The sequence below is a fragment of the Saimiri boliviensis genome, chromosome 5, assembly GCF_048565385.1.
Source record: "Saimiri boliviensis isolate mSaiBol1 chromosome 5, mSaiBol1.pri, whole genome shotgun sequence".
Lineage (NCBI taxonomy): Eukaryota > Metazoa > Chordata > Mammalia > Primates > Cebidae > Saimiri > Saimiri boliviensis.
In genome coordinates, this window is record NC_133453.1 from 9656098 (window position 1) to 9680901 (window position 24804).

Genomic DNA, 24804 nt, shown 5'->3' on the forward strand with positions numbered 1-24804 from the left:
ACCAGCAGGGCTGCGTGGATTTCGGACAGCGCCAACTTTCTGCCTGTACGACTTCGGGCAAGTGACTTCATTGCTCTGAGCCTATCTTTGCACCTGAAAAGAGGGCTACAGATCCCTTCCAGGTAGGGCGAGTGTGGTGAAGACCCCGCGGGTTCACAGGGCACCAGGCGCACCGATGCTCGGCAGGCCAGGGCGCGAGTTCGCTGCAAATGGAGTTCCCCCGTGCGCGCCGCTTTGCAGCTCTAAGTGCAGCACGGAGCGAGCCCGCCGAGCCGCGGGATCCCTCCCGGGTGGGTTGAGGGAGGGGAGCCCCCGCGGCCCCCTCCTGGCCCTCGGCGCGGCCGCGTGCGTGGTGCCATTGGCCCGGGCTGCCCGGTGGGCGGGAGGATGACATCAGCGGCAGGTTGGATTATAAAGGCGCGAGCGGAGTCACGGGCCCAGAGCGCACCCAGCCGGCGCCGCGCAGCACTGGGACCCTGCTCGCCGTGCAGCCTCGCCAGCCTGCTCCGCACCCGCCTACCGGTCTGCCCGCCGACCCGCGCGCCCTCGCTGCCGCCTGTCTGCGCCCCTTGACCCCAGCGGCACCATGCACCTCTCCCAGCTGCTGGCCTGCGCCCTGCTGCTCACGCTGCTCTCACTCCGGCCCTCCGAAGCCAAGCCCGGGGCGCAGCCGAAGGTGGGTGCTGTCGTGGGGACGCCGAGCCCGGGAGAGGCGTGGGAGGCTGGGGGCTTGGAGAATGCGGCGCGCAGGACCCAGCAGAGAGGAAAGGAAAGCGGCCCTCTTCTCCGAGATGCGCGCGGGCGAGAGCCGGGGAGCCCTCGAAGCGCCTACTCGGGGGTCCATATCCCCTGCCTCGGGAGAACGTCGGCCCATGTGCAGCCCCCTGTCCCAGTGTGGCCTGCCCGTCGAGCAGCGAAGGAGGGGAGGGCAGGGGGCTTCCGGAGTGAGCGGCGGCGGCGGCCGCGTGGCAGGTGGATGCGGGGCCAAGCTGGCCGGAATCCGTGGGGGCGGCTCCGGGCTCGGGAGGAATACCCTGCGCCGGAGGGCGCGTTGGGCTGGAGAGTCAGAGTCCCCCGTGCTGCAGCCGCGCGCCCCTTCACCTACCCGCTCTTTCCTCGGACAGGTCCCGCGAACCCCGCCGGGAGAGGAGCTGGTGGAGCCCCAGGCTGCGGGGGGCTGTCAGAAGAAGGGCGACAAGGCTCCCGGGGGCGGGGGCGCCAACCTCAAGGGCGATCGGTCGCGACTGCTCCGTGACCTGCGCGCGGACACCAAGGCGCGGGCAGCGTGGGGCCGCCATGTGCAGGAGCACCCCAACGCGCGCAAACACAAAGCATCCAACAAGAAGAACTTGTCCAAGGGCTGCTTCGGCCTCAAGCTGGACCGAATCGGCTCCATGAGCGGCCTGGGATGTTAGTGCGGCGCCCCCTGGCGGCGGTGAGTACTGCCGACCCCGCGCCCACCCGCAGCCCGGCCTGGCTGCCCGCCGCCCAGCCGGCCTTCGGAGGGGAGAGCGCGAGCCCGCTTTGCTCAAGTTGTGCTAGCCGTTTGCCGGCCACCCCCTTATTATCCCACTTTACAGACACAGAAAGCGAAGGATAAAGTGATCGGGGAACTTTGGCAAGATCAGAAATGGCTCAGCCTGGTTGAACCCACGTGGCTGCTTCTGGAGAAGCAGAAACAGGCTTGGTGGGATCTTACCCACCCGTAGCTGAACTAGCAGCATTGGCCCCGATTTGCCAGCTGGTGGGGGGATTGAGGGGAGATCATGGGTTTGTGGGAGCAGAGAAAGAAAGGCACACCCACAAGTCCAGGGGACATTCATCATCTGCCGACCACCATGCCCCCTGTAGGGAGAATAGCCCTCTGTTGGCACTGTCAGGACGCTCTTCTGCCTGGGGCACTCCGATTCCTGTCCCTTCTCTAAACCCAAGCAGTGGGCAAACTGGTCTGTCCAGGGTCCTGAGGCAGCTGCAGCCTGGTGGTTTCAGGGGTGAACCTCAGTGCTTGTGGCACTATTTCAAGGAATAGGAAAGACACTAAAGTAAATATTTTTTTGCCTCAACCTCCAAGTCAACATGTCCCAGAGTCCCTCACCAACCCTGTCCCCCGCTCAACTGGTGCCCCGGGCTCTGTTTCTGGTGTAGGGTCTCATGCGGCGCTAGGGCTGGAAACCTCTGCCCTACCATCACACCCTGCCAGGTGCTGAAGGTGGTAATTTCCAGCTGCAGAAGCCCTCACCTCTCCTCCTTCCCTCCGCTCTATTCCTGCCGCCTGCCAGTTCCCACTGAATAACAACACCCAGCCTCTGACATCGACAATCATGTGCGATAGGATCAGGCTCCCATGGCTTTCTGGCTTTCTTGCCTCCAGCTGGGCAGCTGCCACTGCCTGTCTCACACCTTGATGGTCCCACCCCAGGCCATGGGCAGGCTGCTGTCTCCACCCCAAAAACCCTCGTCAGCATCCGATCTTCACCCAGAAGGAAACCAGAGCGCCTCTCCAGCACACTGTAAAAAAAAATAGTTTTTACAGTACAGAACACTGTTTCGCACAGTGTGTGAACCCATTCACCTCCCCATATTGAACAGCTTAAGGCACTCCAGGACCCACTGCACCCCCAACAGAATATTTGTCAATGACCGGAGAAACCGGCACTCCCACCTACCCTAGGTTTTAACCAGTGCGCTTCCTCTCTTTGCAGCAGACCTCACTTGGCTGTGGGCTTCTCCCCAGTTCTGCAGAGGCTTCAGGTGTCTGTGATCTTGACTGTCCCCTGCACAGGGAAAGAAATGATTCTGACACGTGGGGACCAGACTTCAGTAGCTACCTTTGGAATGCCTTTGCTGTCTTCTCTCCTGTCTAAACAACAAAGAGACAGTCTGAGGCCTCAAATTTTCAATTTGACTTAAGTGTCAAGTTCCAACTTTGGTATCTGAACAAACGTTAGTGAACCTTTCATGGGTTCATGCCTGGAATGCACATCCCTACAGGGCCTTGTTCTTGGGCCTGGCTGTCTGCAGTCACCAAGCCAAAAGGGTGGAGAAAGATGCTGTGTAGGAGGAATCCACATTGCTAAGAATTCTCCACCCCTTTGTTGTGGGGTGGGTTTCATTAATCTCCTACAAGCTCTCTTAGCCTAGATGAACACTTACCCTCAACCCCTCAACACCAGCTTACCCCCAACACCAGCTATTTTATTATTATTTGAGAAGGAGGGTGTGGTTTTATTATTTGGGTTTTTTTTTTTTTAATGAAAAATAAAAACCTCAACCTCACTGCCCCCCATTCCCAGTGAGAGAGCAGAAATCCTTCCTGCAGGCTCCTGGCAGTGATGCCCAGGATATATCACTGGGCTTAAAGGAAAAGACAGCTTCGATTTTTCACATGAATGACAACTCTGCGAGGTTGTGGCCATTTCTCCACGTAGGAGTTGACTTGGGCTCTGAGCACCACCATAATGATGGTCACTGATGGTTCTAGGTGTTGATTGTATAATGCTAATGAAAGAGACGGGGGTGTCTGTAACCTGAATGAACACTTTGGCCCTGGGGCCCAGCGACATCACAGACAGCTGTCATCTGTGTAAACACCTGGCAGAGCCAGAGAAGAGAGTGGGGGAGAGTTCATCAAGCCATTCTGGCCCAGGTCCATTCAGGGCATGCTGTCCTTTGAGAGGGCACTGATTGTCCTAGAAGGCCACCTTCCTTGGGCCCCAGGGCACCCACATACCCATTAGCAGGGACTTCACCCTGACAGTGCTCAACCCAGAGCCCATGACTGTGCATCCCCCAGGGCTGGTGTGAGACACCATTTCCTCTGCCTCTCAAGGGGCCCTGGACCCCTTCCTCTGAGCAACCAGCAGGGGAAGGAGGTGCTGTTTGCCAGGTGGCGCCTGGGACCCAGACTCTGCCGATGCCCAATCCGAGGCTCCCTGTTGAATCCAAAAGCCAGCTCTGGGAGGTGGCTATTATCTTGTTTTATGGGTGAACATTCCAAGCTATCCAGGGTCATCCAGGGAGTCAGTGTCAGGGTAGAGATGTGAGCCCAGGCTTCCTGACTCCTGAGATGTCCCTTTTCTCCTTCCATCCACAGTCACCCAGACACACGAAGCCCAGGCCAGCACCGACTGAGGGTTTGTGTCATAGCAAAAAAGCGATGGGAGATTTTCCATTCTCTCTGCGCCTCCCTGAGGGCCAAGGGCAAGGCCTGTGGTTAGACTGAGGGGGAAGGAGGGCTGCAGACACTCTGTTTCCACCTGTGCTGGGATGGCAAAGCCGAAGGGGGCTGGGGAGTGTGCAGAGGGAGCCCCCGCTCCGCAGGAAAGCCTGGTCAGGACGGGGGGGTGGGAGGGGCCCTCCCTCAAGCTACTGTGGGAAGGGGAGGAAAGGGTCTAGAACCACCCTGCCCCCTGGGATTTCTCAGCTAAGAGGCCAGAACTGAGCATGCATGTCCACTCTGTGTTTCAGGACTGGAAACTGGCTCCGTTGTGCTGAGGTCATCTTTGGTCATCAGCCTCCAGCATCTGGAAACACCTCCAGCGCAATGTGGCTTCGACATTTCTTTCTTTCTTTCTTTCTTTTTTTCCTCGTACTGGGAATACACAACACCAGCTGTTTTATTATTATTTGGGGAGGGGGTTGTGATGTTATTGTTTTTTTTTTTAATGAAAAATAAAAAGTTATATATTATATATATATTATATACATGAAACACACACACCTACACCGACTCGATGACAAGGGACAGTTTTTAAGAGACTGACAGAACCAGCTGTAAAACATTGCTGTTTGTAAATTCATGTCATGCATAAATGTATTTATGTTGTAAAGCTATTTATATTGTTTATAAAGATATATTTATAAAAATTTTATTTATGTAACTAAATGAAAGAAGTCAATCATTGTAACGTTTGTGTCCTAACTAGTTGAAAAAAATATTAAAAAAAAAAATGTCATTCCATGAATATCTTGAAAACTGTCTTCATTTACTTGTCTTTATTTTTTAGGACTTAGGCTGAGGCAGAGGGAGAATGTGAAGAAAAGGTGTTTGCTTCCAAATAGGTCTGACAGGCAGATTCCCAGTTCTGGGTTTGTCTGTGTCAGGATCCCCTGGAGGGCTTGCTAAGAATACAGATTCCTGCCCCTGCCACCCTCTGATCTCCCGAATCTTATAGGACTGGCTGTACACATTTTGTCCCAAGTGATTGTGACCAGCTCAGCCAGGTCAGGAAACTCTGCTCGAACACCCGACTACTGCAAAGTCAAATGCTATGAATTAAATTAATAACTGCCTGGTGCGGTGGTTCACACCTATAATCCCAGCACTTTGGGAGGCCAAGGTGGGTGGGTCACCTGAGGACAAGAGTTCGAGACCAACCTGGCCAATATTGGTAAAACCCCATCTCTACTAAAAATACAAAAATTAGCTGGGTGAGGTGGTGGGCACCTGTAATCCCAGCTACTCGGGAAGCTGAGGCAGAATTGCTTGAACCCAAGAGAGGGAGGTTGCAGTAAGCTGAGATCACAGACTGCACCCTAACCTGGGCAACAGAGCAAGACTCCATCTCAAAAAATAAAATTAATATTGAATTCAGCTGACTTAGGTTCCTGTAAATTCTGCTCCATCTTCTGCTATTAGTGGAGGAAGTAGCTAGCTGCTCACTCCCTCTCTGTTTTGGGGAGATTTAGAAGGCTTCTGCATATCTTGCAGAATCTGTCGGGTCACCTTAAGAATCCCAGCAACTGTGTTTTCTAGACTAGCTCACAAAGCCTAGGTTGGGTAGTTTCTGCCTCGTAATGACTGCCATGGTCAGCTGGGAGCCGAGACCTCAGAGAGAAGGAGAAGGCATTATCAAGTTTCATGTCTGTAGTGTGCTGTGCTTTGTGGGAGGGTTGTGGGTTTTCTCTTCACTTCAAGCCACTAACAATTACGTTTCCTATGCCCCATGGAGCTATGAGTGTGGAATAATGAATATAATTTAGAATTTATGAATATAATTTAGATGAGAATCTCTTTTCCTAAAACCAGCAGGAAACTTTGAAATGATTCTGAGGTGTTCTCACTACATGCTCGGTTGGATGACAGCCCTGTGCAGCCTTCCCTGTCGTCCGTCCCCTCTTAGGGGAAGGTGGGGACCTGCCGTCTTGGGCTGATAACACCAGTGGATTGAGGGAGCCCTGCTCAGGGGATTTGGGAGCAGTGTGGCCCTGTGCTCATGGGTCTGCAGGCCTGGAGGAAAAGTTCCGGAGAAAAAACTGTCCCTGGGGAGGTAGCCAGTGGCACCTGGTCTTTCTACAGGTGTTTGAGCCCCGAGCCCTTTGCTCCAGGTAGCCCTCTCAGGCGGCTGGGCAGCCAACACAGTGACATTGCCCAGGTGAGAAATCCTCTTTTAGACATGTTCCTGGCTGGGCACGGTGGCCACACCTGTAATCCCAACAGTTTGGGAAGCCAAGGTGGACAGATCACTTGAGCCCAGGAGTTCAAGACCAGCTTGGGCAACTTAGCAAGACCCCCATCTTTACAAAAAATAAAAAATTAGCTGGGTATGGTGGTGCCCACCTGTAGTCTCAGCTACTCAGGGGGAGGCTGAGGTAGAAGGACTGCTTATGCCCCAGAGATCAAGGCTGCAGTGAGCTGTGATCATCCCACTACACTCCAACCTAGGCAACAGAGTGAGACTGTCTGACACACACACACACACACACACACACACACACACACAGAAAGAAAATCTATGTTCCAGCTTCTCCAACTTCCCTCACAAGTTCATTTCCTCTCAACTGCCACAGGTGCCCCAGCAGACACTTCCAGTGCCCCTTCTTTGGGGGCCCCTGTGGAAGCCGCCCAGGGCACAGCTACCTTCCTCTGCCTCACTCCCACCTCCATGGCTGGAAGATCAGGGTCCCACGTCATGGACGCTGACAGATCCAGCACCCGAGCCTCACCAGTGAGTGTCCCAGTTCCCTGTGCTATCTGCAGACCCCTTACAGGGAGGGAGCAGTGGGTGGCAGTAGGTGACACTGCCAGCTTTGCTGGTGCATCTTCCCAAGCAAAGGCGCATCCTCCCAAGGCCCAGAGGCAGAAGAGATGGCGAATCCTGGGATCTACGGAACCATCACAAGAAGCTAAGGGTTTTCCCTGCGGACAGTGCCTGGGCTGCCTGTATTCTGGGCTGATGTGGCCACTCGGGCCCGCGCCACACACACTGTCCTCCTAAGTGCTCTTGTCCTGCGTATTTGCCTGCAAACAACACGCACAGCCCTCTGCTGCCAACTTTGGCCCTTGCCAGGCCGAGGCCAGCCCCTCCACTGTTGCTTTAGGATGCAGCCATACAGCCAGGCCTCCCCTTTCATACCCAGACCCGGGGTCCTGCAACTGCCTCCGCAGCAGCGACTGAAATACGTTGTTGCAGCCAGGGAGTTCTGTGGGAAAGCCCAGAGGGCTGACGAATGCTTGATAAGTAACCCAAAGTATTTTGACACCCCGGAGATGGCCCAGGTGCTGGGACCTGAGAGCGTCCAGCCTTGGGCCTCTGTCCTGGCCTCCTCCCTCTCAGGGAGCCTCTCATCTCCAAGCTGCCTGGAGCACCTGTGGCTTCACTCCCACCTGAGGTGACAACAGGCAGGGCCAGCTTGGAGAAACAGCACCCAGACGGGGCTCACTGGAGTCCCAGTCCTCTCAAACCGGGCACCTCTGCAGGGCGGGAAGACACCGTGATCGCCTCTCGGCCTTCCTGCTACCATCAATTGCAGAAGAGTCCCCGGGAAACGCCGCGGTGCTGGGCGGGCCGGAGTGCAGCAGAGGCAAAGAGGGTTTCAGCCCGAGGGCCTGGTTTCCTTTCCAGCAGCACAGCCATTGGGGAAGTCAGGGGCCCACAAGGAGGAGTCGCCCGCCTGCCTGGTCCCTGGTGCCGTAGCTGTTGACATGTGGAAACCCTGGCCCCGTAGTGCTAGGCCTGGGAAGCCCACCTTGGGCCCCCACACACGTCTGAAGGACAGGCTTGGCCTGTCGAGCCCATCTGAGGACGTCACGTTGAGAGGCAGCACCGTGGGGCAGAGGTGGCGCACCTGCCATGCTGGTAGTGTGGCTCCGGTGAGGCAGGGCGGTTCCACCAGGCCTGCAGCAAGTGGTCTGGGGGCCTGCTGAACAAGCAAAGGTCCTCTCCTGGCAGTCACAACCCCACAGGCTCTGCACAAGTAGGGCACACTGAGGGTGATCAGAGAGGCCTCAATATCCAGATCCTGTTGGTGCCTTAGGAAGAGTCAGTCCGGGCAGGAGAGTGAGGGGAAGGCTGAGCAGCCCACCCTTGGTTGTGGGGGTAAGTGGGGAGGAGGCATCAGTGGGGGGCCCATCAGAAATGGGATTTGAGGCTGGCGTGGGACTCATGCCTGTAATCACAGCGCTTTGGGAGGCCTAGGTGGGTGGATCGCTTGAGGCCAGGAGTTCAAGACCAGCCTGGGCAATAGGGCAAAACCCGGTCTGCACAAAAACCACAAAAATTAATTGGACATCATGGTGCCCACCTGTAGTCCGAGCTACTCGGGAGGCCTCAGGGTGGGAAGATCACCTGAGCCCAGATTGCACCACTGCACTCCAGCCTGGGTGACAGAGCAAAAACTTGTTTCAAAAAAGAGGTGGGGGTGGGGAGCCGCGGATTTGACTCCAATGGTTCACATGAAGAGCTTTAAGGAAGGGAACATTTCCAGAGTCAAGGGCAGCTGAGAGGGAGGTGTCCAGTGGGAAGCCAGTTTCTCCCCTGGGGCCGAAGGGAGCCATCCTCAGAGCTAAGCTGGGTCAGGGGTTGTGCCATGAGGCAGGAACTCCTGCAGGGATGTGGACCTTTGTCCCCTGCAACCTCCTGCTGGCATGTCTGATTATGGGGGGGAGGGCACCGCAGGGCAGGGCAGGGCTGTGAACCACCAGCACAGAAGGCCTGTGTTGAGATGTCAGCCAGCACTCCCTCTCACAGGCATGAGGCCAGGCAGCAGGGGCAGGAGCTGACACCCCCTCTCTAAAGGTAATTTCTTGTCTTAGTTCCAGAAGACGGAGTAACCACGTCAGAATTGTGGATGCAGTGTGACTAGCAGGTCTGATCCTGGGAGTGGCCCCTTATTTATGGCTGTAGCGGACTTGCCTGGTGGGCCGCTGGTCCTCCCTCCCTGCCCCAGAGAGTGCCAGTCGACAGTGTCCCCTCCCTGGTGGCAGGCTGAGGTTCTCTATCCGATCTTGGTCCATGCCCTGGACAGATGCCATTTGTTGTTCAGTGAAGGGACAGGAGCAGAAATGTTTCCCAGCAAGCTCTAGTCCATTCCTCTCTAGGGCAGACCAGCCATAGAGCAGCCTGCCCCACCCCCACCCCCACGGTCTCCTCTGTCCTGTTTGAGAATTTCAGTTTGCTTCTCACACCTCTGATTCCATCTTCCACTATGTTTTCTTTTCTTTTTTTTTTTTTTTTTTGAGATGGAGTTTCGCTCTTGTTACCCAGGCTGGAGTGCAATGGCACAATCTTGGCTCACCGCAACCTCCGCCTCCCGGGTTCAGGCAATTCTCCTGCCTCAGCCTCCTGAGTAGCTGGGATTACAGGCACGCACCACTATGCCCAGCTAATTTTTTGTATTTTTAGTAGAGACGGGGTTTCACCATGTTGACCAGGATGGTCTCGATCTCTTGACCTCATGATCCACCCGCCTCGGCCTCCCAAGTGCTGGGATTACAGGCTTGAGCCACCACGCCCGGCCTATGTTTTCTATCTCTTTGTAAGTTTTCTGTTTGCGATCCTTTTCCCCTTTTGTCTCATCTGGTTTCCTTTTGATCTCACTCTGTTACCTTTTCATTTTAGCTCCTGACTCAACAGAGGCCACATCCTCCTGCATTCAACATCAAATGTGGCAGTTTGCTGAAACTGTCTTCTAGATCCTTTTGCAGACGTATTTGAGAGATCTGTTCTCTGTGTATCCTGAAGCCATGTGTGAGCATTCCATCTCGCCAGGTCACTTTTGTGATTTGCAATCTGTATTTAGTTGGAGAAAGATGTCGGGAGAACGGCAGAATATCAGGTGGCAGGAAAAGAGCCTGGCCATCTCAGGGAGCACCACCCACGTGGTCAGAGGAATGGCTGGCAGCCCACCAGTCCTGGGGCTCTGAGTGGAAACCCCGAGAATGGAGAGGTGAATGCTGTTTGCTCAGTCTTCACTGAGGCATTCGGTCCATGGGCCAAAAGCCACGGCGGGGTCAGTTGTTCCTCTCCAGCTCTACTAGCCTCAGTTTCCTCGTCTTGCTTGGCATTGTCTGTCGACCTCATTTGGAGTGTTGTGGGTTTAAGTCCACACCCATGACACCCTGCATGTATAGCCCCCTCCAAAAACAGCTTTGAGGCCACGCGAAGTGGCTCATGTCTATAATCGCAGCACTCCAGGAGGCTGAGGCAGGAGGATCACTTGAGGTGAGGAGTTTGAGACTAGCTTGGCCAACATGGTGAAACCCCACCTGTACTAAAAACACAAAACTTAGCCGGGCATGATGGCATATACCTATAGTCCCAGCTGTTCAGGAGGCTGAGGCAGGAGAATCTCTTGACCCTGGGAACCTGAGGCTGCAGTGAGCCACAATCATGCTACTGCGCTCAAGCCTGGGTGACAGAGCGAGACTCCATCTCAAAAAAGACAAAAACAAAACAGCTTTCAAAGGGTGTGATGGCTCACACCTATAATCCCAGCACTTTGGGAGGCTGAGGAAAGCAGATCACCTGAGGTCAGGAGTTTGAGACCAGCGTGGCCAACATGGCAAAACCCAGTCTCTACTAAAATACAAAAAGATATAAAATGTGTGCCTGTAACCTCAGCAACCTGGGAGGCTGAAGCATGAGAATCGCTTGAACAACCCGGGAGTCGGAGGTTGCAGTGACCTGAGATCACACCACTGCACTCCAGCCTGGGCGACAGAACAAGGCTCTGTCTCCAAAAAAAAAAAAAAAAAAAAAAAAAAAAAAAGGCTTTGGAGCCAGAAACTGTGTAATAAATTACATTCCAATTTCTGAGGATAAGCAGTTCAACCATTTTATTAACTCTTTTTAGTATTTAAGATATCAGAATGTAAGTTCTTAACTGTTTTATTTTGCTATTTTCTAATCGGTATATTTTTATATATTTATTCCTTCATAATTTATATTGGTTTTAATTTTTTGTACCCTTTCCAAATGCTTAACTGAACACCTTCCAGAGTATGACTGTATCAATATCCCAAAGTTTTGATATGTGGCAATTTCACTATTCTTAGCTTCTAGTCTATTGACTTAATATTTTCCTAACAAGTGGAGTTTAATTTTTGTTTAATTCATATTATTAACTTTAGTATTATTGAGGTTGGGTTCAGGGCTTGTACGGTTTCTGCTTTATTATTGATTTCTATGTTTTAATCAATTTTGTAACTAGCACACAGATAGTTTGAAAATACGAAGACCAGCCAGGCATGGTGGCTCACACCTGTAATCCCAGCACACTGGGAGGCCGAGGCGGGCGGATCATGAGGTCAGGAGTTCAAGACCAGACTGGCCAACATGGTGAAACCCCATCTCTACTAAAAAAAGTACAAAAATTAGCTGGGCATGGTGGCTCGTGCCTGTAATACCAGCTACTTGGGAGGCTGAGGTAGGAGAATTGCTTGAACCGGGACCAGGGAGGTGGAGGTTGCAGTGAGCCGAGATCATGCCACTGCACTCCAGTCTGGTCTATAGAGCGAGACTCCATCTCAAAAAAAAAAAAAAAAAAAAAATGAAGCCCTATTAACACAGTTCAAAATTCTGTAAATATTTAATCCACTTTACCTTTTAAATTACCATGACCCAATCTTCTGACCCTGTTTTTGATTCACCAAAGACTGATAATGGTGTTGTATGGGAAGTAGAAAAGTTCCTTTTTAAAGTTTCCTTTCTTGTCAAAGAGTAAGTGTGCTAATAACTCAGTTGGCGTTAAGCCCTGGTCTATGCAGCTGTTAGGCGCGCCATGCTTACGGGCACCATTGCTTATGCGTGGGCCAATGTCTTCATCTTAATTTTGACTTTCTGTTTTTAAGGTTCTTTTAATTTTTTGTTCCTTTTTACTTGTTTTCTGTAGACTGTTGTGCTTGCTTTTATCTTCTGCAATGATTTGGAAAATAGACATCCTGTTTTTAATTCTGCTGGGGTTCCTTAAGGTTTTTCATGAAAACTATTAAAGGCAGCTTTACATTGCTATCCAAATGAAAATCATACACAATAACTTCAGGCTCCTTCAGAAAAAGACAAGGAATGTTGCCCGTTTGCTCCTTCCTGGCCTCCTCTGTCCTTTCTGAGGACATCATCTGAGGACCTTCTCCTTACCTGGTTAAAACCAACCTCCTTTTCCCACATGGGCCCCGTTCCACTCACCTTCGACTGTGGCTGCCTTCCCTGCCCACTGCCGCTCCTCATGGCAGCCTGGCCCTCTCCCAAAGTCTATGGGGTTTAGATTTCGGCCTAGCATATGGACATGGGGTGAGTGTGTGTGTGTGTGTGTGTGTGTGTGTGTGTGTGTGTATGGGTGTTTTGGATCATTCCAGGCAGCACAGAGCAATGCTCTGTGGAGTTTGACGACTCCAGCGTGAGGGTAGAGACAGCTCTGTGAAGCATCCCCAGAGAAACACACACCTGTAGCGACTGCTCCCCGACCCAAGGAGCCAGAGAGGGGGTTGCAGAAGGGGCAGGCCTGTCATCACCAAGGCTGTCAGGCTCTCTGAGACCTTTCACCTCTTTCATTTCATGAACTACTAGGGAGCCCTGTGCACAGCCTCGAGGCTCCAGATGTGAGACAGAAACAAGGTTCCCAAGTGTCCTGCTTGTATAGTCAAGGAGGGCGGACAAGAGTCACGTCACACGTGGAGGGACACCATGGGCTGGGACAGCTCTGCAAAGGGATCAAGGACTTCCCTGGAACAAAGGCAGACAAGGTGGAGGGGCTGATCAGAAAACACAAGGATCAAGAGGGGGCCAGGGTGGAGCCAGGGTGGGGCAGAGGTGCTAGGGTGGGGAAGGGGTGGGGCCATCTGGATGGGGATCCCGGTGTTTGGATGCTGGGGTAAGAGAGAGGACCTGGGGTAAACTTCGAGCCCTGGGAAGGCCTGCGGGGTTCTGCTCCCTCCGTCACTTGGTTTTCCCATCAGCAGGTCTGTGGACATAGCTCAGGCTTCCTTCCTGGACACTGAGGAGCCCAGTGCTGGTGTGAAATCTGGGTGTGAGTAAAGAGAGTCAAGGTAAGCAAGCTGACAGTGGCTTCTGGGCTCACATGGACTAGAAGTCTCTGGACAAGCCATCATGGCAGGCCTCAGCACACGGAGTCGGCTTCCTTCACACAACCCACAGCAACAGTGATGCTCAGCACCTGGGGACAAGCGGCCCACGAGGAAAAACGTGGGTATAGAGTTATGCCTACATTAAACTAAGCAAGTCAGTATTATTACTGAGATGGAGTTTCATTCTCCTCACCCAGGCTGGAGTGCAATGGCATGATCTCAGCTCACCGCAACCTCCGCCTCCAGGGTTCAAGTTATTCTCCTGTCTCAGCTTCCCAAGTAGCTGGGATTACATGCGTCTGCCACCATACTTGGCTAATTTTCTTTTTTTTTAGTAGAGACAGGGTTTCACCATGTTGCCCAGGCTGGTCTCAAATTCCTGACCTCAGGTGATCTGCCTGTCTTGGTCTCCCAGAGTGCTGGGATTACAGGCGTGAACCACCACGCCCAACGCACGTCTGTATCATTATAAGATTACACATGTGCACATCTATATCTCTATGATCTCTATCTATGCTCTTACTTTCTTCCCAGGCCCAGGGATTGTCTTGCAGACACCCCCGAAATACAGACACATGTGCCACACCCATGAACCTACATTGTTGGCCATGAAGAGGTAATTCACACACACAATATTCATGCAGCATTATTCACACATAATCAAAAAGCAGAAATAACCCAAATGTCCACTGCCTGGTAAATAAACAAAATATGGCATCTCCATGCAGAATGTTATTTGACAATAAAAAGAAATGCAGTACTGATTCATGCTATAACAGATGAACCCTGAAAACATCATGTTGGCGGGGCACAGTCGTTCGTGCCTGTAATCCCAACACTTAGGGAGGCAAAGGTGGGAGGATTGCTTGAACCCAAGAATTTGAGATCAACCTGGGCAACACAGGGAGACCCCATAGCTACAAAAAGTTTTTTAAAAAGTTAGTCAAGCATGGTGGTGCATGCCTGTAGTCCCAGTTACTCAGGATACTGAGGGAGGAGGGTCGCTTGAGCCCAGGAGTTCGAGGCTGCAGGAAGCCGTGATCACATCACTACACTCCAGCCTGAGTGGCAGAGAAAGACCCTGGGTGCAGAGTAAGGAGGGGAGGGGAGGGGAGGGTCATGCAAAATAAAAGAAGCCAGACACAAAAGGCTACATACAGTTATGAATCCTTTCATATGAAAGGTCATGAGTAGGGAGGTCTGAAAAGCCAGAAAGCACGTCCGTGGTTGTTGGGGCTGGATCGGGATAGGTGAAATAGGGAGTGACTGCCAATAGGGGGTTTCTTCTGAAGTTGGGAAAACAGCCTCAAACTGATTGTGGTGATGGTTGTACAACTCTAAAATACAAAAACAGGCCCGGCGCGGTGGCTCACACCTGTAATCTCAGCACATTTGGAGGCTGAGGTGAGCGGATCACCTGAGGTCGGGAGTTCGAGACCATCCTGACCAACATAAAGAAACCCCATCTCTACTAAAAATACAAAATTAGCCAAGTGTGGTGGTGCCAGCCTGTAATCCCAGCTACTCTGGAGGCTGAGGTAGGAGAATCGCTTAAACCCAGGAGGTAGAGGCTGTGGTGAGCCAAGATTGCATTGCACTCTAGCCTGGGCAACAAGAGCGAAACTCCATCTAAAATAAAAATTTTTTAAAGTTACTTCAAAATGGAAGAAAAACTCTTAGAATAAAGACTCTTGCACTCAGAGCCCAGCCCTGTGTGTGAGACTAGATGTCTTCTAGGAATGGTGTTTCCTAAGCTGTGTGCAGGGGAGGGTGACCCACACTAAGATGTCAGGTGGCCAGGTCGTAACTGGCACCACTCCTGCTTACGGGGGAACTTGGCCAAGTGAAACCTCAGCTTCTGTACAATGGAAGCAATCATAGAACTACCTCATGGGGCCACTGCAAGGATGGCACGAGATGACCCGAGTCCTCAATCTGAGCCTAACAAGTGGAGAGCCGCGGTCACAATGAGACCAGGTCACATACCTCTGCCACCCAAGTGCCTGGGCTTTCCAAACTGCAAAATCTCAGTCCCATGAACAGTGATGTCCAGATCACAACAGACTAGAGGAGTTTGCCGCCCCCTCACCGTCACCTCCATGGCTTCAAGGGAACGCCAGAGTCACCTCCCTTGCGAACAGGACGAGCCCATTCGCTTTCCTCCCTTACCTTCAGGTTGATAGTCCATGGCTCACAAGCCCTTGGAGAGGACCCTGGCCCCTGCATGCTGGCAGAGCAGGGACGCTGCTCTGCACTGGCGCCTCCTCATCTCCCTGGGTCCAGCTCTGGGGCTGCAGCAGGGGAGGATTCTGCATCTCACGCTGCCCAAGAGGTGCTGCCGGGCTGAATCTGTGGTCTTTGTATCACATGCGCTGTCACATCAGCTACTGCCACCAGCCACTGTGGCCTGTGAGCATGAAGTCAATACATGCAGGTGGAAAGGGGCAGAGGCAGAGGGTGGCAGCGGACCCCAGGCCACCCCCTCCTTCCTCTTGAAATGCTTATTTCTGTTTTTGCAGTGTTCTCATTCCCCACCCAACACACCCCAAAAACTCTCCACCTCCAGCAGCCAACCAACACGAGTCCTGTGCTTGTCTATGCTTACGAAGGGCGGTAGGTAAGCTCCCAGGTCCATAAAAGCGGTCCCATTTGGGCAGAGCCAAGATGCTTCTGCTATACCCCAAAGGTGGCTACAACTCCCTCAAGAGCAGGGATGGGGTCTTTGTTTTGGTGTTCCCAGCATCTAGCCCAGTTCCCAGAATGTCGCAGCTGCTCCACGGAAGTTTGCTGAAGGCTCTGGCACTGATCTCTCATGATGGGAATTTGGGCAACTGCCATGGGTGGGACCCTGGAAGAGCTGCTTGCAGAATTGGCAGAGGACCGAATTCTGTTATCAGCAAGTAAAATCAATGTGGCTGGCCTGGGGACGTCAGCTTCTGTCCATTGATGGATGATGGCCACCCTACCTTCCAAGACACTGCCCAAGACAGGTCTTTTCTAAGAGAGGGGCTGGCACATGAATAAGGAGAGACCCCTCAGGAAGCCTTCACTCCTTCCCACTCAGGCTTTCCTCTCCACACATCTTCACATCCAAAAGCCACAGAAATGGCTGTTCAGGGCTGGGCACGGTGGCTCACCCCTGTAATCCCAGGACTTTGGGAGGCCAAGGCAAGTGGATCACCTGAGGTCAGGAGTTAGAGACCAACCTGGCCAACATGGCGAAACCCCACCCCTACTGAAAGTACAAAAATTAGCCAGGTATTGTGGTTCATGCCTGCAATCCCAGCTACTCCGGAGGCTAAGGCAGGAGAATCATTTGAACCTGGGAGGCGGAGCTTGCAGTGAGCTGAGATTGCGCCACTGCACTCCAGCCTGGGTGATAAAGGGAGACTCTGTCTCAAAAAAAAAAAAAAAAAAAAAAAAAAGTAAAAAGAAAAAAAACCACAGAAATGGCTGCTCAATTTCTGTCGTCATTATCAAAGTTTTAAGACTTCCTTTACGATCCTGCAAAGCCCATTGCCCCTAGGGCCTCACATCCATCTGTCTTCGGGCAGCATTACAGCTCTGTGGTCCCTTCCTGTAATGAGAAAGTGTCTCTGACCCTTAGGCCTGAAGACAAATATCTTAGAATACATGTGGTTAGACAAACATCTTGGCCCCTCTGAGCCGAAGTTTCTTATCTGTCAAATGGGGATAATACCTAATTCAGAGGGCTGCAGGTGGGGGTGGGGGACCGAATGCTGTGAAAAAGTTTTTGCTGTTGGCACAGTGAATACTTAAGTAGCAAGACCAACAACAGGATGCACATGGCTTTGGGAGGCTGAGGCAGGAGGATCACTTGAGGTTAGGAGTTCAAGACCAACCTGGCCAATGTAGTGAAACCATGTCTCTACTAAAAACACAAAAAGTAGCTGGGCATAGTGGCAGGCAGCTGTAGTCCCTGCTACTTGGGAGGCTGAAGCAGGAGAATGGCTTGAACCCGGGAGGTGAAGGTTGTGGTGAGCTGAGATCATGCCACTGCACTCCAACCTGGGTGACAGAGCGAGATTCCGTCTCAAAAAAAAAAGTAAGTGCATAATGTGCATGAGCTTCTCCGGCAAAGTATGCAGGATACAGGGTGAATAGGAAGCCATGGACTTTCCTAGGTGATCTTTTCAAGTAATAATATATATCACAGAAAGAGAATTTTAAGAAGAATACCTGAAGCCGCCCATACCTAGAGAGGTTGTAACTCACATAATGCAGGCATGGCTCTTGGCCACCCCGTGCAAGCTCATCCTGGATCCAGCCACATCTTGCCCCTCCTCTGCTCCCACCCTGCTCCAGCCACCTCCGTCTCATGCCTGGGCAACTGCAAGAGATGCCCAGTGGGGATGGGGGGGAATCTCCCTACCTCCAGGCCTACTCCCCTCTCTTCTGCAAGTCTAAGAGATCATTCCTAATGCCGGGCCTTTGCTTTTGTTCTCTCTGACTGGACAGCTGTTTCCCTAGACATTCTCAGATTGCATTCACTTATTCCATTCAGATCTCTGCTCCAATGCCAATCCCCCAGTCAGGCCTTGACCAACATCTTCCTGCTGCCCACACCCTGGGTACACCCCACTCTGCTTTCTTTTCCTTTTGACATCATATTCAGTGCTTACTTATTGCTCATTCTTTCTCACAAGAATGTAAATTCCATGGAGCAGAATTTTGTCTTGTTCACACGGCAAGTCGAATGTCTAGACCCTAGAATACTTTTTTTTTTTTTTTGAGGCAGAGTCTTGCTCTGTCACCAGGTTGGAGTGCGGTGGCATGATCTTGGCTCACTGCAACCTCCACCTCCCAGGTCAAGTGATTCTCCTGCCTCAGCCCTCCAAGTAGCTGGGATTACAGGCACGTGCCACCATGTGCAGCTAATTTTTGTATTTTTAGTAGAGACAGAGTTTTACTGTGTTGGCCGGGCTGGTCTTGAACTCCTGACCTCAGGTGATGGGCCTGCCTCAGCCTCCCAGAGTGCTGGGATTACAGGTGTGAGCCACCATACCTGGCCATACAGAATACAAACTTTATTTATTTATTTATTTATTTATTTTTTTGAGACAGAGTTTCGCCCTTGTTACCCAGGCTGGAGTGCAATGGCACGATCTTGGCTCACCGCAACCTCCGCCTCCTGGGCTCAGGCAATGCTCCTGCCTCAGCCTCCTGAGTAGCTGGGATTACAGGCATGCGCCACCATGCTCAGCTAATTTTTTGTATGTTTAGTAGAGACGAGGTTTCACCATGTTGACCAGGATGGTCTCGACCTCTTGACCTCGTGATCCACCCGCCTCAGCCTCCCAAAGTGCTGGGATTACAGGCTTGAGCCACCGCGCCCGGCCAGAATACAAACTTTTAATAGGAGACTGTCTTTGTTTCTAATTTTTGTAGTGCTTTTACATTTCTTTATGTTCTGAGCAAAACTAGCACTGCCAAATGCGTTCCACCACCACTTAAAGTTACTGGCTCTGCAGTTGGTCAAGGACTACAGTGAAAGCACAATTTGGTCCAAACACGGTGATATTTAAGGTTAGCCAATAATTCTTAACATATTGTCCATCATTTTTTTTTTTTAAAGTCTAGTGATGTCAGGCTGTGCGCGGTGGCTCACTCTTGTAATCCCAGCACTTTTGGGAGGCCAAAGTGGGCGGATCACCTGAGATCGGGAGTTTGAGACCAGCCTACCAACATGGAGAAGCCCCCATCTCTACTAAAAATACAAAATTAGCCAGGCGTGATGGCGCGTGCCTGCAATCCCAGCTACTCGGAAGGCTGAGGCAGGATAATTGCTTTAACCAGGGAGGCAGAGTTGCAGTGAGCCGAGATCGCGTCATTGTACTCGAGTCTGGGCAACAAGAGTGAAACTCCACCTCAAAAAAAAAAAAAAAAAAAAAAAAAAGCCGGGCGCGGTGGCCCAAGCCTGTAATCTCAGCACTTTGGGAGGCCGAGGCGGGTGGATCACGAGGTCAGGAGATCGAGACCATCCTGGTCAACATGGTGAAACCCCGTCTCTACTAAAAATACAAAAAATTAGCTGGGCATGGTGGCACGTGCCTGTAATCCCAGCCACACAGGAGGCTGAGGCAGGAGAATTGCTTGAACCCAGGAGGCGGAGGTTGCGGTGAGCCGAAATCGTGCCATTGCACTCCAGCCTGGGTAAAAAGAGCGAAACTCTGTCTCAAAAAAAAAAAAAAAAAAAGGTCGGGCTTGGTGGCTCATGCCTGTAATCTCAGCACTTTGGGAGGCCAAGGCGGGTGAATCACGAGGTCAGGAGATCGAGGTCAACTGACCAACATGATGAAACCGCGTCTCTACTTAAACTACAAAAATTAGACGGACGTGGTGGCGCACGCCTGTAATCCCAGCTACTTGGATAGCTGAGGCAGGAGAATCACTTAAACCCAGTAGGCGGAGGTTGCAGCGAGACTAGATCGTGCCACTGCACTCGAGCCTGGGCGACAGAGCAAGACTCCGTCTCAAAAAAAAAAAAAAAAAAAAAAAAGTCTAGCCAGGTCTTAGTAATACCTGTAACCGACCCTGAGAATCTAAAAGCTGGCAATTTTAAGGGGAAAACCACAGCCTCCTGGTGCCCTCTGGTGGTGATATGGTAGGACTGCATGGAATTACAAAGTTAAATCAGTGGCTCCAAAACTAGACCACATTCAGACCTGTTAAAACACAATTTGCTGAACCTCACCCTCGGGTCTAATTTGGAAGGTCGGAGGTAGGACCTGAGAACTGGCATTTCTAACAAGTTTCCAGGTGCTGCTGCTGCTGCTGTGCCTAGGACTGCACTTGAGAGTTACTGGTTTAGGTTATCTAGCCCAAACCTACTCGTATCACAGCTCTAGACTGCATGCTAGAATATTTTTTCCTCTTTTTTTTTTTGAAACGGAGTATCACTCTGTCGACCAGACAGGAGTGCAGTGGCATGATTTCAGCTCACTGCAACCTCCGCCTCCCTCGTTCAAGCAATTCTTGTGCCTTAGCCTCCCGAGTAGCTGGGATTGCAGGCACGCACCACCATGCTTGGCTAATTTTTGTATGTTTAGTGGAGATTGGGTTTTGCCATGCTGGCCAGGCTGGTCTCAAACTCCTGACTTCAGGTGATCCACCGCCTTGGCCTCCCAAAGTGCTGGGATTACAGGCGTGAGCCACTGCACCCGGCTAGAAAATTAATTAAAACAAGCATTTTTCTATAACTGAACAGTGGTTTCTGCTGACTGTTTTTTGTTGGTTTTCAGTCTTCCAAATGTTTGCAATATGTTTATAATATTTTAAAAGCAAAGCAAAATACCCAAAAGATATCACTCTGGTTGGAGAATTGTTACCACAGGCCATTCCAAGAGGCAGGCACAGACCACTGTTTGCAAAGATGGACTGGGCCTTCGGCTTGGGAACCCCTCTTTGCCTTTTTAACAGCTTTCTGTCAAAGTCTCTGCTGTTGCAAAGACCACCCGGGATTGTGCCTGGACTTCCTATGGGGATGGCTCCCGAAACACAGCCCTATACCCTGGAGGTGACACTTCTCCCTGAAAGCTGGACTCTCTCCCTCTGCCCCGGGAAATCCAGACCCCTGTCCTCTTGCCAACCCAGGTGCTTGCTCGTGGCTACTCCCTGGTGCTCCTCAAAGAACTCCTGGGAGAGGAGAGTCTGGCCTGGGCCCAGCCCGGCCCTGCCTGTCTGCTGCAGGGGCAGGTGGGGTGTGCAAATGAGACACTTAACTCCCATGGCTCTGCTGCAAGAAGCCAGGCCCTTGGGCACTGGGAGAAAAGTGCCTTTGGAGGTGGCAGGGGCTTGGAATCAGCATCACCGAGGCCATAGGGACTTTGTCTGCACCAACTCTCTGGCTTAGGGAGCAAAGGTCAGCCACATTCTCAGATGGCTAAAACCATGATGTCTCTCACCTCCCAGGATGTAGATCAGAAAGGGAGTGAAGGAGAAATGGCACTCCAGATTTAAAAAAAAAAAAAAAAAAAAGGGCCGGGCGCGGTGGCTCAAGCCTGTAATCCCAGCACTTTGGGAGGCCGAGGCGGGTGGATCACGAGGTCGAGAGATTGAGACCATCCTGGTCAACATGGTGAAACCCTGTCTCTACTAAAAATACAAAAAACTAGCTGGGTGTGGTGGCGCGTGCCTGTAATCCCAGCTACTCAGGAGGTGGAGGCAGGAGAATTGCCTGAACCCAGGAGGTGGAGGTTGCGGTGAGCCGAGATCGCGCCATTGCACTCCAGCCTGGGTAACAAGAGTGAAACTCTGTCTCAAAAAAAAAAAAAAAAAAAAAGGCCCAGGCCCAGTGGCTCATGCTTGTAATTCCAGCCCTTTGGGAGGCCAAGGCAGGTGGATCACAAAGTCAGGAGACTGAGACCATCCTGGCTAACACGGTGAAACCCTGTCTCTACTAAAAATACAAAAAAATTAGCCGGGCATGATGGCACATGGCTGTAGTCCCAGCTGCTCAGGAGGCTGAGGCAGGTGAATTGCTTGAACCTGGGAGGCAGAGGTTGCAGTGAGCCAAGATCATGCCACTGCACTCCAGCACTCCAGCCTGGGCAACAGAGCAAGACTCCATCTCAAAAAATAAAAAATTAAAAAAAATTAAAAACCCCAGAGATGGACCCAGTTGGCCTAGCTGGGGTCAAGGACACACCCCTTGGCCAATCGACTGGTACACAGGTCCTGTGATGAACACCCCCCACCCCCCATCATGAAGGCCACTTGATGGGCTTCATCCTAAACGAGGATGGATGGCGGCCAGAACGTCACTGCCCCAGAACCTGGCTGATACAACGTTTTCAGGCTCAACAGGCTGATCACAGCATGAACAGCAGAGTACATGGCTCCAGACATCCTACAAGCTGCTGTCTGAATAAACTTTTTTTTTTTTTTTTTTTTTTTTGAGATGGATTCCTGCTCTGTCACCCAGGCTGGAGTGCAATGGTGCCATCTCAGCTCACTGCAACCTCCGCCTCCCAGGTTTGAGCAATTCTCCTGTCTCAGCCTCCCAAGTAGCTGGGACTACAGGCATGTGCCACCATGCGCAGCTAATTTTTTATATTTTTCATAAAGATGGGGTTTCACTGTGTTAAGCAGGATGGTCTCGATCTCCTGGCCTCGTGATCCACCAGTGCTGGGATTACAGGCATGAGCCACCATCCTCAGCCCTGAATAAACTTCTTACATCACGCCTTTCCCCTGCTACCTGTACACTTCAGTCCACTCTCTTTAGCTCTGCAGTGAAGGCTCTTCTCACTTGAACTGCAACCAAATTTTCAACCTCACCCATCTGCTCCTCCCTTAACAAAGTTTCCATCCCAGGAGCGGTGGCTCATGTCTGTAATTCCAGCACTTTGGAAGGCTGAGGTGGAAGGACTTGAGCCCAGGAATTCAAGACCAACATGGGCAACATAATGAGACCTTATTTCTTTTTTTTTTTTTTTTTTTTTTTTTTTTGAGACAGAGTGTCGCTCTTGTTACCCAGGCTGGAGTACAATGGCACGATCTCGGCTCACCGCAACCTCCGCCTCCTGGGTTCAAGCAATTCTCCTGCCAATGAGACCTTATTTCTACAAATAATAATAATTTTAAAAATTAACCAGGTGCAGTGGCACATACCTGTAGTCCCAGCTACTCGGGAGGCTGAGGTGGGAGGATTGCTTGAGCCTGAGAGGTTGAGGCTGCAGTGAGCCATGTTGGCACCACTGCACTCCACCCTGGATGACAGAGTGAGATCCTGTCTCAAAAAAAAAAACAAAAACAAAAACAAAAATAAACAAAAAAACCCAAACAAAAAGACATGCAAAAATCTTCCACTGCAACCATACTTATACCATGTGTAAATTTCTGCTCCTAACTACTTTTCTCCACCTAACTCCTAAACTTCATGAAGACAACCAGCCCAGTCCTATTCATCTCTCGCTTCTCTGAACACAGACTGTCAGAGAGAACAGGGCCCACCCATGCTTCTCTCTCACACCCTCTCTGTCACTCTGGTGCCTTTGCCTTACCCTGCTCCATCCCTCTGGGTTACAAGTAGGTTGTGGTACAGTCCTACCTGCTTCTTACCCAGATCTCTCTGACATGCAGTCCTGGTAACCTTCGTCACCCCATGTCAGCTCTGGGCACCCTCCCTGGTCCATCCTCATGTTAACAGGACCCAGGTAACTCCTGGCACAAAGAAGGGTATTGGAAGCTGAGGGAACGTGTCTTTGTAAGGACAACAGAGACAGGGAAGGGGCCAGGCAGCCTAGAGGCATTATGGAGATGAACTTGGAGGCCAGGGCACATTTGTTAATGAACTTGAGAAGCTGCTGAAGGAGGCCTGGGAAAGCCCCGACTTGACACCTGTGGCAGCTTTGAACTCCTGAAGGCCATTCTTCCCTGGCAGGTGGACGTCACAAAACGAATACATTCAAAGGAGAGGGGAAAGATTTGGCTCGAATCTGTGTCCCAGCCCAGATCTCCTGTCAAATTGCAATCCCCAGTGTTGGAGGTGGGGCCTGGTGGGAGGTGGATCATGGGGTGGATTTCCCTCTTGGTGCTGTTCTCGTGATTATGAGTGCATTATCCAGAGATCTGCTCATTGAAAAGTGGGTGCTGCCTCCCCACTGTCTGTTGCTCCTGTCCCGGCCAAGTGAATTGCTGGCTCCCCCTTCACCTTCTGCCATGATTGTAGGTTTCCTGAGGCCTCCCAGAAGCCGAAGCATCATGCTTCCTGTACAGCCTGCAGAACCATGAGCCAATTAAACCTCTTTTCTTTACAAATTATCCAGTCTCAGTTTCTTTATAGCAGTGTGAGAATGGACTCATACAGGGAGTGAGTACTTCTCTGATCAAAGGAAAATAGCCACCTGGTTATTGTCCAGTGGTTCGCTGAAAATATTTTACAGAATAAAACTTTTCCTAACAGGCAAGAATGATCTAGAAGCGGATTGCTCAAATAATGGAAGAAGTCCTCTTGAAGCCAAGGTAGTCACTGACGCCTTAGAACAGCAAAACCACTACTGGAAAACCTGAACACGTGAGATCGCAGTCTACAATTCAGTGCAGTCCTTCGAAGCCCAAAGCCAGAGAATGCCGAAGGAGAGTTTTATTGCAGGAACCTAAATTTCACCAGCTGGAACTCTTTTTAAACAATCATCCTATTCACATATTTAAAATAAATTGTACATCCGTTAGCAGGCAGTGTTTCATTATTAAGATGGAAGATGAGACAGAGTGTTCTTGGCTGGGTTGATCCCAGAATCTCAGGCTCCTTTTCAGGAGCGCTTAGCATGTGGTAAAGACATTTACGAAGGTAAGCGTGTTTCAGGCCTGACGGATTGGAGCCCGCATACCTACACAGCAAGCAGCCGCCAGTCAACTGAGCTGCACCAAGGGAGACCTTTCCAAGGTGATGTCATTTTCTCCTGACATTCTACCAGGCGCCTGTAGGGAGCAAGAAAGTTGGAAAGAAAAAGGACGTTTTCGAAGGCTTAGTGGAT

The 24804-nt window shown here is 51.4% G+C and overlaps 1 protein-coding gene across 1 annotated transcript; it reads left to right on the forward strand.

Annotated features, from left to right (window-relative positions):
* Positions 1–439: 439 nt before the first annotated feature.
* NPPC (natriuretic peptide C) lies at positions 440–4975 on the forward strand. Its single transcript, XM_003936717.3, has 3 exons — positions 440–676; positions 1125–1435; positions 4468–4975. Exons 1-2 carry the CDS (start codon positions 587–589, stop codon positions 1413–1415), a joined length of 381 nt encoding a protein of 126 aa, XP_003936766.1. The 5' UTR covers positions 440–586; the 3' UTR covers positions 1416–1435; positions 4468–4975.
* Positions 4976–24804: the final 19829 nt, after the last annotated feature.

Bases quoted from the DNA above. Each gene is read 5' to 3' on its own strand.
- NPPC (XM_003936717.3), top strand. From the start codon at position 587: ATGCACCTCTCCCAGCTGCTGGCCTGCGCCCTGCTGCTCACGCTGCTC. The intron at 677-1,124 runs GTGGGTGCTGTC...TTCCTCGGACAG, and splicing joins AGCCCGGGGCGCAGCCGAAG to GTCCCGCGAACCCCGCCGGG.